Source organism: Trichoderma citrinoviride, assembly GCF_003025115.1.
Source record: "Trichoderma citrinoviride strain TUCIM 6016 unplaced genomic scaffold BBK36scaffold_22, whole genome shotgun sequence".
In the NCBI taxonomy this organism is placed as follows: Eukaryota; Fungi; Ascomycota; class Sordariomycetes; order Hypocreales; family Hypocreaceae; genus Trichoderma; species Trichoderma citrinoviride.
This window is the reverse complement of record NW_020194730.1, coordinates 40,021-56,786: the sequence shown is the minus strand read 5'-3', so window position 1 is coordinate 56,786 and position 16,766 is coordinate 40,021. Positions and strand designations below refer to the sequence as shown.

At 55.3% G+C, this 16,766-nt stretch overlaps 6 protein-coding genes across 6 annotated transcripts; 2 read left to right on the top strand and 4 right to left on the bottom strand.

The window, feature by feature from the left end:
• Nucleotides 1-98: 98 nt before the first annotated feature.
• On the bottom strand, nucleotides 99-1,596 carry BBK36DRAFT_1130889 (TPT-domain-containing protein; the record flags this gene model as incomplete). The annotated part of the gene is made up of 2 exons (XM_024891892.1): nucleotides 99-1,220; nucleotides 1,291-1,596. 2 exons carry the CDS (start codon nucleotides 1,594-1,596, stop codon nucleotides 99-101), a joined length of 1,428 nt encoding a protein of 475 aa, XP_024745092.1.
• Nucleotides 1,597-2,616: 1,020 nt separating this feature from the next.
• On the top strand, nucleotides 2,617-4,494 carry BBK36DRAFT_1130952 (DUF382-domain-containing protein; the record flags this gene model as incomplete). The annotated part of the gene is made up of 1 exon (XM_024891895.1): nucleotides 2,617-4,494. One exon carries the CDS (start codon nucleotides 2,617-2,619, stop codon nucleotides 4,492-4,494), a length of 1,878 nt encoding a protein of 625 aa, XP_024745091.1.
• Nucleotides 4,495-5,217: 723 nt separating this feature from the next.
• BBK36DRAFT_1207398 (hypothetical protein) lies at nucleotides 5,218-7,485 on the bottom strand (the record flags this gene model as incomplete). Its single annotated transcript, XM_024897403.1, has 2 exons — nucleotides 5,218-5,331; nucleotides 5,398-7,485. 2 exons carry the CDS (start codon nucleotides 7,483-7,485, stop codon nucleotides 5,218-5,220), a joined length of 2,202 nt encoding a protein of 733 aa, XP_024745090.1.
• Nucleotides 7,486-9,370: 1,885 nt separating this feature from the next.
• Nucleotides 9,371-10,081, bottom strand: BBK36DRAFT_8958 (hypothetical protein; the record flags this gene model as incomplete). The annotated part of the gene is made up of 3 exons (XM_024898581.1): nucleotides 9,371-9,775; nucleotides 9,826-9,947; nucleotides 10,000-10,081. 3 exons carry the CDS (start codon nucleotides 10,079-10,081, stop codon nucleotides 9,371-9,373), a joined length of 609 nt encoding a protein of 202 aa, XP_024745089.1.
• A 3,145-nt stretch (nucleotides 10,082-13,226) lies between these two features.
• Nucleotides 13,227-15,476, top strand: BBK36DRAFT_1136712 (hypothetical protein; the record flags this gene model as incomplete). Its single annotated transcript, XM_024893077.1, has 1 exon — nucleotides 13,227-15,476. Exon 1 carries the CDS (start codon nucleotides 13,253-13,255, stop codon nucleotides 15,473-15,475), a length of 2,223 nt encoding a protein of 740 aa, XP_024745088.1. The 5' UTR covers nucleotides 13,227-13,252.
• A 595-nt stretch (nucleotides 15,477-16,071) lies between these two features.
• BBK36DRAFT_1130991 (hypothetical protein) lies at nucleotides 16,072-16,719 on the bottom strand (the record flags this gene model as incomplete). The annotated part of the gene is made up of 1 exon (XM_024891901.1): nucleotides 16,072-16,719. One exon carries the CDS (start codon nucleotides 16,717-16,719, stop codon nucleotides 16,072-16,074), a length of 648 nt encoding a protein of 215 aa, XP_024745087.1.
• Nucleotides 16,720-16,766: the final 47 nt, after the last annotated feature.

Genomic DNA, 16,766 nt, shown 5'->3' with positions numbered 1-16,766 from the left:
GATAATACAATTAGAGAAACAAACCATTTGTTTCCTTCTTTTCTCCGTCGACATAGCCAAAGAAGAAGGCTTTTTGATCGAAACTCATCCTCTCTTTTCTATGGGTAAAAAGGCCCGTTTCTCGGCTGAGGAGAGGAGGGTTGGTAGCGGCCGGTTTGGGCCGGCATCTCATTGAGCGGCAGCAGAGGCGTTCCAGCTCGGGACTGCGTCATCAGCCTCGCGCTCCGATCGGCCTTGTTGCTCTCGTTGGTCCTGTCGTAGAGATATAGGCCGAGGAAGGTGAGCGCAATGCCCACAGCTTGCACGGAGGTCGTCGGGCTCCTGAACCAGATAATGGCCATGACGATGACGAACACGCGCTTGATGAGGCTCGCAACGGAATAGGTGACGGGGGATACCATGGACAGTAGTATGAAGGCGATGATGTTTTGTCCAAAGTGGAATGTGCCGTTGAAGATGAATTCCAGCGCGAGTCGGCCATGGTCCATGGAGTTAGGCCTGTCGGTGAGGTCTACTGAACCGTCACGGAGGAAGTCCATGATAAGGGTCGTGCCCTCTGTCCAGAACCATATCGGCAATGTCAGGGCAAAGGCCATGCCGGACGAGTAGCATAGCAAGTTGAGCTTGTCGAGCTTCTTGGACTGGGTTCCCACGCCGTCGGCCTCAACTTTTGCAGCTTCGTTGAACAGCTTCTTGGAAAAGATGTTCTGCGTGACAAAAATGAGCGTCGCCAGGAGCGCCTCCAGGACGCCTAGCAGCTGGCCGCCGTAGTGTGACTCGCTGGAGCAAGCCAGCATGACGCCTATGGTCAAGGGGATCAAGGAGAGGTAAGTTGCGGTCGGGTATCGGATGTTGTATATCAGTCTATATGCGAGCACGGTAAAGAGGGGCGAAAGGCCCTTGATGGTGTGGACGAGCGAGACCGGGATCTTGGCCGTGGCAGTCGAGCTGAGGAGGTGGCCACCGATCTGGAAGAGGGCGAGGGGCAGCGTGGTCATGATGACTTCCCGGCTGGGCTCGCGGATGGGGTGTCGCAGGGCAGAGATCCTGGCGCGGAGGACGGGGAAGATGCCGGCCAGCCAGGAAAGGAAGACGCAGAGAGAAGAGACAAAGGCAAACTGGATCAAGGTCAAGGTGGCCGGCATGTCAAAGGCGTTGAGGATGGACTTTGACGACGTGTTGGTCAGGGCAGATGACGTGTACCACATCAGGCAAAGCATCTGCGCAAGAAGAGCATTAATTTCCTCGTCGCATGACAGAAATCACACACGGGACGGGGGCGTGACATACAACAAGCTTTGGAGACACGGGAGCTCGCAGCGCATCGGCAATCTCGTGGGCGTTTTGGCTCATGCTGCCTTTTCTCGCGCGAATCGTCCGAAAGGCATCTCCGAGGCTCTTTTGACGGGTGTGGGAGCGGCCCGAGGCCGACCACGTATTGGCCGCCGGATATCCATTGATACTGCCATTGCCATTGCCACTACCATTGATGCCTCCATTGCCGCTGCCGTCGCCGTTCGGGGGCGTCGAGCCCAAGTCGTTCAAGCCATTGCTCCCCGGATGTGGTGAGCTCGACAGGCTGGGGAACTTTTCCATCACGCAGCGGCCCTGATCTTGGTGCTTCTTGGCTCAGATACTTGGATTCGTCTTTACTGCCAAGGCTTCCGACGGCGATTGTTGAGGATATGGAATGGCTTCGGATGCGATACAGCTGCAAGGTGACAAGATAGCGATCCGAGGGCAACGTCAACTGTGAGGCGGTGCTTTTCTGGGTTACGCCGCAACGTCAATTGACATTTGGAGCAGTGGAGTAAAGCGAGAGACTGGGCGCAGAGGGTAAGCCGTCCATTACCACGACAGAGCCATGTGAGGAACTCGGCAGCTCCCGGGGAACAAGAGTGTCGCGGAATAGGTGAGAGCAAGAGAGTCGTCGCTATCGGATCATGAGGGGGGGGGGGAGGAAAAGAAAATACGAGGTGAGACAGAAGATATAGCAGAGGTGGTGGAAAGGGGATCGACGGCGCAGCGGCAGGTTCGCTCAGGTCACTCAGAGGTCCTTATCGCCGGATAGGAGTGGCCGCCTTAGCGAGGGCCAGCGCCACGAGGGTGCCTCTGTGCTACACTTGGGCGGCCTGTACTCGCAGGTACTTGCAGACACCAGCCGCGCTTTTAGCCGAGCTTCTGCCGACAGCCGCGCGCCCCACCGCCTTGACGCGCCAGCCTTGGCTCGACACGATCGGGTTTAGCTGCTGTTTTCACACTTCTTTTCTGAGCAGCTGGGCCAACTTCCTTCTTGCCTGCTTCATCCTCCTCCCTCTGTCTCTCTTCCGCTTCGCCTCTCCCACGTGCTGACTCGCTTCATCTCGAACCCGCAGCTGCGAGTCAGGCCCGACCTTGTTCATTGGCCTGCCGACTGACTGACCGACCCATCGACCATCGACAGCCTCGCTTTTCTCTTGAGACTCGGCTTGTTCGCCGCGGCATGGGAGGAAGAGATCCAAAGCAATACGTTGTTGCGCTCGCGGGTCTCTACGCCTTCTTCCAGCTCCTCACGCAGGCAGCTAATCCCGCCGCCTTTCCCAAATCCAACAATCTGTCGCCAAGCGCTGCTTCGCCATGGCGGCCCCAAAGATGACCAAGAACCAGATGCGGAGGGCCAAGAAGAAGGAACAGAAGAAGGCCAAAGCAGATGTCTGTCCCCGTTCCTGTTCGCCTCCATCACGTGTCGCATATATGCTGACCTCGGCGCAGAACCAGAAACCTGATCAGTCCGAGGAGCCAACCGCCGACAAGAGCGACGAATCGCCACAGCCGATAGATGGCTCCGATGACAAGACCGCAGCCGACTCGGCCAAGCCATCCGCTCCCGTCACCGTTGAACCCATCCGAGAAGACCTGCTGGACGATGATCCCGCGTTTGCCGCGTACAGAGACGTGTTCAGCAAGTTTGGTCTTTCGTTTGCGGAAGACCAGATCGCAAAGGAGGCCAATGCCGGCAACCAGGGCGACGTTTTCTTCGGCGATAACGACGATATTCCTGATGAGGAGGACGAGAACCCTAGCCAGCCAAAGCTATCCAAGAAGAAGCGAAAGCAGATGAACAAGCTTACCGTTGCACAGCTCAAAGCTCTTGTCAACATACCGGAAGTGGTCGAATGGCAGGATGTATCATCGTCAGACCCACGACTCCTGGTTCAGATCAAGGCCCAGAGAAACGTCGTACCCGTACCATCCCATTGGGCTATGAAGAGAGAGTATCTGTCTTCAAAGAGAGGAATCGAGAAGTCGGCGTTTCGGCTGCCAAAGTTCATCGCCGAGACGGGAATTGCAGAGATGCGCGATGCGGTATTGGAGAAGCAGGCCGAGCAGACGCTGAAGCAGAAGCAACGAGAGCGGGTCCAGCCCAAGATGGGCAAGCTGGATATTGATTATCAGAAGCTATACGACGCCTTCTTCCGCTTCCAGACGAAGCCGGAGCTGACGCGGTTCGGCGAGGTCTACTACGAGGGCAAGGAGAGCGAGGTGGACTATCAGCACTTTCGCCCTGGAGAACTGAGCGATGCCACAAAAGAAGCGCTCGGTATGCCGCCCGGGGCGCCTCCTCCTTGGCTCATCAACCAGCAGAGATTCGGCACTCCTCCCAGCTACCCTACGCTGAGGATACCTGGCTTGAACGCGCCGCCGCCCCCCGGAGGATCATGGGGCTTCCATCCCGGCGGCTGGGGAAAGCCACCGGTGGACGAGTTCAATCGTCCGTTATACGGTGGCGACGTTTTCGGCCTCACCGCCCCAAACGGTGCTGCTGGCCAAGGGCAATTGTCACAGCCCCAGGCAACCAACGGAGACGCCGTGGAGCGCACACTGTGGGGAGAGCTGCAACCCCGCGAGGAGGAATCCGAGGAGGAGGAGGAAGACGATGAGGAAGAAGAGGAAGAGGACGACGAGGCCCCTGGCGGTGTCGAGGATGTCAGCGGGCTCGAGACCCCTGGAGGTTACACCAGCACGGTGCAGCCCGATTACTCACAGCAAGGAGTCGAGACATCTATTGCCGGCGAGATGGACCTACGAAAACAGCGACGCGGATACGAGACCGAAGAATCGTCTGCTCCTCGCTCCGCCTACACGGTTGTGCCTGAGCGACAGGTACGTGCCGAGGGCTTCTTCGGCAGCGATCGCGCATACGATATCAGCGCCGCCCAGCGCGCCGCAGCCTCTGGCATACCTGTGCTGGGCGCAGACGACGACTCTCGGAAGCGGAAGAAGCCGGGCGATGTGGACGTCGCGATTGATGTGGACTCGCTCAGCCAGCAGGGCGGTCTCAGCAAGGACGACCTGCGGAGCAAATATGAGGCCAGCAACAAGGCAGAGGGCATAGGCGCGAAATGGGCCTACGACGATGACCTGAGCCAGATGATTGCGGAGGAAAGCAGAAAGCGGCAGCGTACGGAGAAGGAGCTCAACGAGAAGAAACGGGAGAGCAAGTACAAGTTTTAATACCACCAGCAAGGACGGGGGGCGCAGCGAGATATATCGAGTGCAAACTGGACACTGGAACAAGGGACAAAAGGGATGACGGTAGCGTTTGAATGACACATGTACTCTTGACTTCATCCACGTCCACAAGATGAAGGATTGCAACGCCCTGGATAATGGGTACCCAGTGATCTCGTGTAATAGTACAGGCAACTCGGAGTTGTGCAAATGATCTTCGTTTTGATATCGTTTATTTGAACGTTATGCACATCTTTATCGTATCTCATGTGGAGGCAGCCAACCTCAGCTAGGATCAGACGAGTACTGTAACTACATGAAAGATCACCCTTATTCTTCCGTCATTGTCGATGAGATGCGCATCCCGCCACGTCATGCCTTTCTTCATCTGCGACACCCACCAATAGATCGAGAGAGCAATTCGAGAATCGCTTTTCCTCGTCTTGGTCGGTCTCTCTCGGTTATGGCAGCATTTCCGAGCGTAGGATGGATTCGTGTGCTTGATGGATACCGAAAACTTGGCTATTCGTGTCAAGATTCTTGAAGCCACCAGGGTATCTGGAATGGAGACCCCGGCCCGCCCGGGGGTTCTGGGCAGTCCGATGAGTCTGATGGATCCGATGGATTTGATGAAATCGATGGACCTGATGAGTCTGTTGAATCTGATGAACCTGTACTTTTTGGATTGTCTGTACTGTCCGGCGCCTCTACAATGGCTGTCGTTTCCTAGGTTGATTTGCCTGTGTAGCACGCGTTACAGAGCCAATTGTCCTTGTTGTCAACTGGCATTGCTGCTTCCTGCTGTATGCAGTCCGAGTGATATAGCCTGCGAGAGCAAGCCTGGATCTTTCATCAGCATTTCTTTCCAAAAAAGAGATACGGGCGCGACGTGAACATGAGCGGTACCTTATTGTAGCAGACCAGCAGTCTGGGCCCCAGGACCGGAAGCTGGCAGATGGTGCAGCCATTTGATCCTTTGCGAATTTCAGTGGCTCTGGGAGACTGCTTTGGGTCCACTTCTTCGGTCTGGACGTTGCCGCTCTCATTGCTCAGCTGCAGCCTCATTCTGGCATCATTGATGTAGGAAAAGGCTTCCTGTATGGTCTTGTCATTTAGCATATCGCGCACTCGAAGCAGGCTGGCGTGCTTGCCAAATTCCAGCACACGTTGATCAGCCGCAACAAGCCAGGCCGCCTTCTCTCTAACGAAGCCCAGCCAGGCGCGAGGGAAGTAAGCGGCAGACGTGAGGCTTTGGCGAAGAATATACCCATCCCACTCCCAGATGTACTCCTTCTCCGCAGGGGTGACGTCAGAAAAGTCGCTCGTGCTCTCTCGATGTTTCTGGATGAGCCATGTGGTGTCTAAGACTCGCTTCGGTACCTCTTGTCCTGGCACCAGCCGTGCTCTGCTAATAGGGTCAAACAGAGGTTCCTTAATGTTGGGCACCAGGACCTTGTCATTCTTGGGAGCCCCGGGGCGCCGCTGCGCCAGCCGCGGCTGCGTGGCTACTGGCGACTGGAAAGACAGTCCTTCTTCGGCGTTCTTGTCTGGGGAAGTGAAAACGTCATCAACCGTATCCGGCCCAAGGCGAGAGGAGACCCATGACAGATCACCATCGAGATGAGTTTCGAGGTTGAAAGGCCTGGCGGGTGGCTTTATTTGATACTCCTTGGAGGGAGATGATATGGACTCGCAGCGGCTAGTGACTCGAAACTGTGGTCCCTGACTCGTCGTCTCGAGCACGTAGTTGTATGCGGTGTGTGAGGTCTGCAAGTGAAATTGCAGTTGCTGCATCGACCTGTTGTGAACACCGCAAGTCACACAGCGGTAGTAGTTCAGGCAGACCGGTTGATCAGGAGGTAGCAGATAGCTCACGCGGCCCTCGCTTGGCGTGCCGTGGCTGGATTGCGACCGTCGCTTCCTTTCCCTCCCCTGAGCTTGATCGCTGAGGACTTTCAAATTATACACCTTGGCGTTTTTCCGGTCTCTCAATGCCCTCGAGGGGGTCTGTGCTCCCTCTGGGCCTTCGAGGCCTTCGTCGTCGATCTCAACGGAGGACTCGTCCACGTGGTGGCCGTTGATGCCGTGATTTCTTCCATTTATTGAATGGTCGACGAAGGGGTCGGAGTCGGGGTCCACGGCGTTGATGCATGGCTTCGATCCCTTGTCCAAGTGCTTCAGGGCTCTGAAGCCAGTTTCCCAGCGTAGGTCAACGTCCATGACATAATCCGTATGAAGTTCGGGTCCTTGTGCTGAATGGCCCGCAGACAAGGTCAAGGGACTCTTGAGGCTGCCATAAATTTGTTCACACTGGCTTGACAGGACCCAAGCTCTGCCGGGGGCTGAGGAGAGGCGCGAGGTGGCTGGAATGCCGAAATCGCTTGCGTCCAACGGCGGCCAGTGTTCATCATGAGCAGCCTCCAACTCGATCACGATGCGGTAGGAGTCTGCCAGGTCAAACGTGTTATCATCCGCTCGGTTGATGAGGAGACTCTCCTGGGGAATGTAGAAAGGCTTGGGCAATGCGATGCGGGCGACTCGGTGAGGGCCCACGGGGTTTTTGAAAGTGACCAAGTCGCATACTTGGCTCTGGCAGTGGAGAGGTCGAGTATAGCCAGAGCCCAGTTCGTAGATGGTGATCCTGCAGCTAGCTTTGGTGGGAGTTACCTCGCGAGGGACGCCGTACGCTTGGTAGGATCTGACCTTTTTGGAGTCCTTGTGGGCAATCTTGAAAACCTCGACCTTTAGAGCAGATCTCGAGTCGGAGGTGCGCGGAGACGCAATGAGACGGTCGGCATCAATGGAGTCGGGCGATGAGAGGCGCCGCCTCTTGAGGGGCGGGCTGTCGTCATGGTCAATCCGATGTGAGTTTTTGTGGATGGGTGAAGACACTATGTTGCCCATAGCTGCAGAGTCCTTCAAGGCTCTGGCGCCTTTGATCCAGTTGCGATGAAGAAAGGGGGCTCGACGCTGACACCTTGTTTTCACCGTCATGGCGGGATGAAACCAATCATGAGAGAAGTGCTGGACAATGAGACGGCGGATGAGCCACAACCAAGACAACGCCGAGCAATGTTGACAACGAGGGCCGGCGTGGGAGAGACTGAAAGGAAAGAAAAAGGCGGATGGCGGATGGCCGGCCTTAGAGCATTGTTGAATCCAGCACGCCCCGTTGCCGCAGGATTGCGGAGCGCCAAAGATGGTGAGGATGAAGATGCCGGCTGTTGATGGTGAGCGGCGAGTGAGAAGATGGTGAGAAGCTGGCAGATCTGAGCCAACCCTCTCTTGTCTCTCCGCGCACACAGCAGTAACTAGGGGCCGGGTAGACAAAGAAATGTAGGAGCAGGTGACCCTGTTCAACAGCAGAGCGAGGATCCTGACGGGGGCGGAAGTGCCGAAATGCGACAGAAGGCTGAGGCGGCGCGACGAGGCTGCTGGCAAGGAAACAGACGCGTGTTGGTGCGTAGATGAGACCAATGGAGGGCAAACGGGGGAGCTGCCGGTTTGCATCGCGGCCCCAGAACAGCCTAGCGCCAGCGGGCCTTTACCTCTCTGTACCGCCTGTGCCTCCTAGCCTGTAGCCGGTGAGGAGCTTGTAATAGCCTGTAAAACAGTTGTTACTATGCACTAGGTACCTGTAGGTAGTAGTGGCCGGGGAGGTATTGAGACCCCGCGCTCAAACAGGCGGTCACGGTAAGCACCTGGAAAGAGGCCATACTGTGTGTGCTCGGCCACTCCCTGCTGTGAGGCACTGCCCAGGCACAGTGCCCGTCAGGACAAATCGGCCCGCTTACAAGCATAACTGCAGATATCGTACCTACCCAGGTTTGCACAGGTCGGACATGGCAACAAAGGCGAATTGCCTCATGGAAGAGACACGACCTAAACCCTGGATAGAGACAAGAGCAATGAAAGAGCATGAAGAGGCCCGGCAATATCCAGATGGGCGCTGGGATTCTATTGCAGATTCTTGTTTGTCCATGACAATATCCTTGTCCATTGTCGTTTAGGCAGCTCATCTACTCGTGACGTCGAACTGTCAAATACCAAGTCAATCTCTCCCGAGTCCCTGCTGAACAAGATGCAGCTCGAGATGCCTCGGCCGTCGACACACACACACACACACACACACACACACGTCTCATGCAATGCTCCATAATACCTCGTGCATACAGATCGATTCACCGAAGCATGCAGATTCTCTTCCCTTGCAAGGCAAGATTAGCGCATGGCACTAACGCAAGGTCCAGATCCGGTACAGAGTGTTGAGCCAACTGCTGCTGCTGCTCAGCTCCCGCAGGGGTGGCTCCGAGATCCACGCTGCTTAGTCCATTGCTCATTGGCATTCCACCACGGAAATCAGACGATTCTTCATCATGTATACTCCTACCTTTGAAAGAAAACACAAGCGTAGAGAGAGAGACTCTCTTAGACGGAGAGTGCCCAAGACGGACGCAGGACATAAATGGAAGCCGCTCGGCGCTGTGACAGCCCTTCTTCACAGGCGCATTGGCAGCCGTGGAATCTTCCTCATCCTCTTGGTTGGGCATCGGCGTCCTGTTGCCATGTCCGATCTGCCCGTGCTACACGACAACCTTGCACCGAGTCTACGAAATAAGCCGGGTAAACCGGAAAGGCAGCGCTGGCAGGCTCCAAATCATTCCATCGCGGCCATGGGATCGAATAGAATGCGCCAACATGTTGATACCGAGCTGATGAGCCTTGGACACATGCTTTGAGGAGACGAATGTATTGTTGCGATAATGAAGAAGCTTTATTTGATGAGCTAGTCTAACGCAAGTGTCCTCCAACACCATATAGTTTCCTTCCAAACCCTCCTCCGGCGTCAACTCGCCGCCGCTTGCAACTTTGTCCATCCTCAGGACAGTTCCCATCCAAGCTTGCGACCAACTCTTGGTACTCCATGAGTCCATGGTGAAAAGCATCGTGGAATATCCCACCAACATCTTGCTGTCGTCCTCGGCAATGAATGGTGGCATCGTCGAGGGATGCTCTGAGGGCTCTGAATGGCTTCTGGGGTGACGGGGCTGTCGCCCTCCCTGAAACTCCCGTCTTGGAGATCGTATCTCTCTGCCATTCCCCGGAGGAAGTCGCTCAGGAGCTGGCTGTCATCCTCGACCATGAAAGGTGGCATGGGTTCGGGGGTGGCGGAGATCTCGCCCTCCTTGGATCTCTCATTGTCGAGATCGTACCTCCGCGCCATCCCCCGGTAGGAGGTCAGGACGTCATTGAAGGCGTCGTGAAATTTCGCGCTGATTTCATACTACAAGCCGAGGTTAGCCAAGTCCATCTGATTTGGTAAAGACAACTCACCGAATTCGCCAGAACTGAAAGGGCCCCCCTCTCATTCTCGAGATCATACCTCCGCGCCATCCCCCGGTAGGAGGTCAGGACGTCATTGAAGGCGTCGTGAAATTTCGCGCTGATTTCATATACTACAAGCCGAGGTTAGCGAAGTGCGTCTAATTTGAGATGGGGAGAACTCACCGAATTTGGTCAAAACGGAGAGGGCGCCCATTAAAAGGGCAAAAGGCATGATGATGAAGGTGTCCATGAGAATCATCGACATGATGACGACCTGCGTTTTCTATGTTAGCCATACTGCTAGAGTGGACATAACGGAGGTCTGAAAGCAGGGAATCCATCCCTATGGCTCGTCGTTCTGTGAGGGCGGTCGAGGTGATGGAGATGCCGGAGGTGTGAAAGCAGGGAACTCAGTCTGAGATGGAGAGAACTCACCGAATATTGCGAGCACAGAGAGTGCCACGGGGAGAAGTGACAATAAATACTGAAACAGGGCTCTTTTGGGTCTGGAATCGGTGTGGCAAGAGAATCGAAAGAACGCGATGATTGAAGGTCCAAGTTCTGCTCGTCTGGTTTGCGTACATCCGGCTGTTTATATATGTGTCCACGTCACCCATGACAACATACCTGCCTTTTAATCTTACGTTCATCCTTTCCATTGTATCCAATCGTTCCTTTCAACAAACCTACCTCCTACCTACTACTCAGCACCCACCCGATGACGACTTCCACCTTCGTCGGCATGCGCCCTGGCGCTCACCTTCCCGTTTTGCAGTTTGAACACGGTTGCATTGGGTCGCCGTTGCCCTCGACCTTCCCCGCGAGAAAGCTGTCGTGACGTCGTCAGGACCAAACGGGCAGTGAAAGCTGTCCACATGACGCTTGAGGAACAATACGAATATCCACTCAGCCACTCCCATAGCAAGCGATACGGATACCAATGAGAGTTGCTGTTTAGCGATTCGTGCAGCGGCGGGCAGGATGGTATCGACCGGCGCGGCAAGTGTTCAGGGAAGTTGAGAATCGGCTACCCCTGTTCCCCCCTGTTCCTCCCTACAAGTCTTTATCTGCAGCTTGATCAGGGGCAACAGCGGCTGTTGGATGTTGAACGAAGGGAAACATCGGTTACAACGGAAAGGACAAACGCACGGAAGTACGTCGTCATGGGTGAACATACCTTAAGCAGACGGATACCTAGATACTACCTTCAAGTTAGTACTACCTACCTACTAGGTACTATATAGAGCGGAGAGTAGCAGAGAGAGGCAGCAAGAAGTGGCACAGAGTACCTACCTAGGTACTTAGGTGTATACTGTCCAGATTTCGAGTGGTTGGCGAGCCCTGCGTAACTGAGCGTGACTGTGAACCTGTTGCCGACTGGAAGGAGGGCCGGCGCCTGTGATGAGATGTTCTCTTTCCTCGTCCACAGAGACTAGCTCACTACTACTAGGTAGCCCTTGCCTTCGCTATTGAGACACTGATACATCTGTGCTGTACCTGGACTGTCTGACAGGCCATGCAGGTCATGCAGGTCGTCATCAGGTGTATGCTGAAAGGAATGGAACGATTAGATATGATGGGGAGGACGAACTCACGTACGGAAGTACGGTGTCATGTGTGATGCCGACATCTGTATAAACAGACGGTTGTACACAATCTAGACGGACATCAACTCAAACCTTTCAATCAACACGTTCATTGCCTACCTCCGTTCTTGTTCAACGGATTCTTTGACACTTTTATTCGACATCTTGTTGACAGTTTTATTCAACATGTTTTGACACCATCTTCAAAATGCAGGAGCTGAGACCTGATCACATCTGCCGTTGATCGACGAGCCGTTGATCAATGAGCCGTAGGCGTGAGTGCCCTACCTACTTTCAAACCCCCATCATCCCCACTCTAGCAGTATAGCTAACAACATGCAGTTTCTCATCTGTTTTTGATTCTCTTGGGGCCCTTTTTGTCTTTGTGTTTCCGGAACTGGGTGCCTTTTTTGTCTTTGTGTGGTCGGAACTGGGGGCCCTTTTTGTGCTCTCAAAGTTTTGTGAGTTGTCTCTATCAAATCAGATGGACTTGGCTGACCTCGTTATTCAGTGTACGCGACTGGCAGTCGCTTTCACCTGGCCCTCCACCGGGATTTGACCGCATACCAGAGTCTGGTTGCGAAGTTTGATGAAGAGCAGGCCATCGAGGATGCCTCGAGCCGATCTCCAGAGCAGCTTCAGACAATGCCTCCGTTGATGATCAAGGATGTCAGCAAGATGTTGGCGGCCAGGTTGCTCATCTCATGACAGGACATGGCAGTATAGATAGAAGATTGCTTCATAGACAGGAGATGATCTACTCTCTGCTATTCTCTGCTACTCTGTGCTGCTTCTTGTTACTCTGTGCTGCTTCTCGTTGCTCTGCGCTGCTTCTTGCTACTCTCTGCTACTCTCCGCTCTATAGGTCAGTAGTACCGTATGTCGATCCACCTGGACATGCAGATTCTCCTTTGTACAAGGTTGGCGCATGGCGCTAACGCAGGGCTCAGATCTGCTGCTGCTCAGCTCCTGGAAGAAGCGACTCCAAGATCCGTTTAGCTAGGTAGGTATGGCGTTTCTTCTGCAGCTTGTTACTGTGAAGCCTGAAACTCTGTTCTTGTAGGCGCGTTCTGCCGAGATGGAAGCACTTTGGCGTGCTTTGACTTGGCTCCGCAAGATCGCGATGCCCAAGCTGCAGAAAGAGGTGATACTATCGGAAAGTCTGTAGAAACCGAGAAACCATAGCCCGCATTGGTAGGTAACGAACAAGTCGAGCCCAGACGCTTGAATATTCGAGTGCGGAGTGCTCTAGTACTCGTACCTGAGTTCTGATCAACCATGCCGAGATCATGCACATCATCGATCCCGGTCCGAGCCCGCACCACGCGCATCACGCGCACTCCGATCTCCGACGGCGCACCTCTTTGCTCGCTTAAGGCATTACAAGGTATGTACGAGCTTGTCGTCAATCAACCACCACCAGCCGCGTCCCGATTTCTCGCAGCGCTGCGGCGGGCTTCAATGCGGCGCCGGGCCTAAGGCGATGCCTAACAAACTCTAACATGGGGGATGAAATTCGGCTGTACAGTGCCAGTCACCTGCGTCTGGAGGCTTCAATCCGGTCTTGCCATTGCCTTGCTACCCGTTACTTTCTGCGAATGGTGGGCCCTTCCAACCCTCGACCTCCCTCCTCCAAAGCCTTTTGTCTCGCAACTCGACTCACAGCCCGGTTCACACCATCGGTTCTCTCTCAAGGACTCACTGATGCTCCCTCTTCTGTGAATCATCCGTTCTCTTTGGACCAGGAAGAACCAGACGCAGAGCCCACAGCGGTGCCACGCCACCCGCTGCCATTGAACGCGCATTCTCGCCGCTTCTCAAGCACCCAGCTCCGCCAACCAGACGCTACGATGCCGCTTACACGCAGCGCTGCCGGCCACCGTGCGCCAGCTCAGAAGAGCAGCCAGAACCCTCGGCGAAACCCAAGTCGCCAGTCCACTGCCGCCGCTCGCCCAGATGCATCTCAAGCAGCTGCCAAGTCCGGAAGAGCGCGCCCTGTCTACCGAGACTCTTCGGAGTCTGATCCAAGTGAAGCCGAGTCTGCGTCGAGTGCGTCCGAGTCTGAATCGGCCTTCAGCCAGGCTTCCGAACTGCCTGGTTTGCGTCGGAGGAGCACCCGAATAGCAGCCGGGCATGGCGGCAGAGCAAAGCAGAGAGCGAACGGGCGCTCGCATCCGGCAAGACCCTCCAAGGGCCGTCCGTCTCCGAAGAAAGCGAGCAAGCCTGGGGCAAACAGCCGTGGTGCCGCTCCCTTCAGCTCGCCGAGCAAACGGCGGCACACGGCGGTACAGAACATGGACGGGACCGGGGACGAGCTGCCCCAGGACCACATCCCAAATTGGAGGGATCCCCGGCTTCCTTTCGATTTCTGGGTCGGCGTCTTCACGTTTGCCCGCGACGCCGGCGATGCAGAACCCCCAAACACTCGCTGGCTTCTCCAGGCGGCTACCACCTGTCGCGCCTTTTGTGAGCCGGCTCTGACGGCAGTCTACCGCTGTCCGACCCTCAGACAGGCTTCCAAGGCAAAGCGCCTGGCTTCGCTGCTCCAGTGCTCTCCCGAAAAGACGATGCTCGATTACCGGTGCATGATTCAGTTTCTGCACATTGACATCCACATTGTGCCACAGAGTACAGTCTGCCAAATCATCCGCTCTTCGCTTTGCCTTAAGGAGGTCATTTTCTACACTCCCAAGGACCAGCCGCCCTATAGAGAGCTCGAGTCGCACGTCAGATGGAATTATTCGGAGGATATCCTCCACGCCCTCGCAGCGCCATCCGACAATCCCGATGCTCTCATCAAGCGGACGACCCCAACAATGCTTAAAAGCTGGGAATGGAGCGGGCGGCTTCTGGGCGGTCCTGTTGCAAACTTTAGCGACATCATCCAGATTCACCAGATGCCCGCATTCACTCATCTCAAACGGCTAAGCTTCACCAACTTCCAGGCGCCTTCGCTGCTCGAGGGTGACGATGATGATGAAGGCCACAATCTGGAGATTTCTCTCAAAAACTTTGCGGCTACCACTGCTGTCGCAGACGCCATCGCCCAACTCAAGTCTCTGAAACACCTCGTCTTCGAGTCCTCTACGATCATGACGAAACAGCTGCTTTCCCTCTTGCCCAAAGACCTGAGCCACCTGGAACTTATCAATTGCTGGGAGATCGAGTCTGAAGACCTAGCCCAGTTTCTGCTCACTCATGGCCAATGCCTCCGCGCTCTGACTCTGATGCACAATCAGTCGCTGAACCTCGCCTTCTTGACGGTTCTGGCAGAAGCTTGCCCGAACCTGCGAGAGTTGCGCATGAACCTGTCGTATTTCCGACATCATGATTCGGTCAATGACTCGGACCCAATGTATGACTTTGCTCTCCTCCCGGACCAGGTGCCCACGTGGCCTGCCAGCCTCCGTGTCATCGACCTCGAGCACATCCGAAACTGGTCAGTCGAGACCGCAGAGATGTTCATCCAGTCGCTGGTTGACAAAGCCAAGGATCTGCCCAATCTGCGACACCTGGTCATCAAAACCATGCTCGATATCCCGTGGCAGGCTCGCGCTACTCTGAGGTCCAAGCTGAGGCCCATGGTCGAACGGGTATTCCTTCGCGAGTCGGAGCCACCGCAGTCATACGCGACCATTGTGCACGGAGGCAGTCCCCAGGAGGGTCTCGGACCACGCAAAAGAAAGCGAACCCCTCTATCGGACTCTCCGTTGCGTAGGAGCAGCCGAATCGAGACACATGCCAACAGCTCGCCCAGCCGCTCCAGGAGAGGCCACAAGTTGCGGCGCCGTCGGCTCGGAGGGCCGGTGTACAAAGAACCCGACACCGACGAAGACGACTTTGACGAATCGGACCCGTCGGACAGCGAGACCTCTCAAGTCCAGCAGGGCTCGGCTGCAGAAGAGCCGGCGATCCAGGGGCTCTGCGACGTCGTCAGCATTGTCTTTGACAACCAGAAACCCAGGGAGCTGCCTTTCACCATGAGCGACTTCGTTTCTGATGACGGCGTGTCTTCAGGCGAGGAGTGGAATGGGGACGACGATGATGATCATGACAATGCCATTGCTTTTTAAAGATACCAATTTGTTTTTACGCTGCTTTTTTTCTTTTTTCTTTTTGTTTTTCTTTGCTTCTCCCGGCTATAGGGAGGAGCAAGAAGTATGTTCAGGACAATGCTTCACAGGTCTGGCGCACAGGATAGAGATTTCAAAGGTTACCTATACAGGGCAGGGGGGGCAACTAGACGTCAAAAGGGCGTTGGATGGGAAAGGGGTCATTCTTTCGTTTCACCAAGATGGATAAGTACTGCTGTCTCGTCACGGCTAATAAACTTCCTGTTGTGATTCCATCCATGATATGCCTTGGCAGTCTTTCGACCGCGAATCCCGTAAACTATGAGCGACACTCGACTAGCAAAGGTCGCGAAGTGAAGCACAATCTGTGTCCACCATTGCTGCTAGCCCTTCATGCTTGGGGTAGAAAGAAAAGAAACGAAAAGCATCTGATCATGCCGGTCTAAAGACATATATACAACCCTGATCCGTAGCGAAGCCGAAGATATACAAAGAAAAGAAGGAAGAAGAAGAGAAGTAGCAAAGGATCCATTGGTGAGAGTTCCCATTCCTCGTATTAAACGTATAACTCCATTAAGACGTATGCTCCCGTCACTTCAAAAGGCGGCACCGCCCGCCCCCTCGCCCGCCAGGTTCTTCATGCTCTTCTCGCTGAGGTCGCTCCTCATCTCCCAGGCGCGCGCATCTCGCTCCAGCCTGTTCCAAGCATAGAGACTCCTTCTAAGGCGCTCTTGCTTCATTCGCAGCTCCTCCCGTATCTTTTCCTCCTCGTCTCTCAGTTTCCGGTAATGAGGCTCGATCTCCTTCGTGACACCCAACAGCAGCGGCGTCATGCTCGGATCCGCTTTCCCGCCGGGAATGAGAGGGGGCATCGTTGCTAGCAGACTCTGGGCGAGACTATGCCTTGGTCCATTGCCATGCTGCGCCGATGGACCCGTTGGTGGGTTGAATGGCCGTTGAGCAGGGGCTGACCCCGTGCCGGCGGTGGCTGAAGAAGCGGCCCGGGGACCGGTGGGAATGTTGGAAGGGCCGCTCGGGGCTGCTGATACTGCCTGGCCTGGCATATGACGAGATGAAGCCTGGTTCCAGCCACCTCGCCCACCGCGAGGCGCAAAGGAGGAGCCCCTGCTGGGAGGAACGTAGCCTCGAGGCCCCGACGGCGGGTTCGTCGGGCTCGTGGTGTCTGGTCTGTGCGGCGCGGCATTCGGCGTCTGCGGAATTTTCTGAGTCTGCGGAGCTGGCATGGTTGTGGTAGTGGAAGGTGCTCGAGCAGCTGCAGGACCACTAGGCG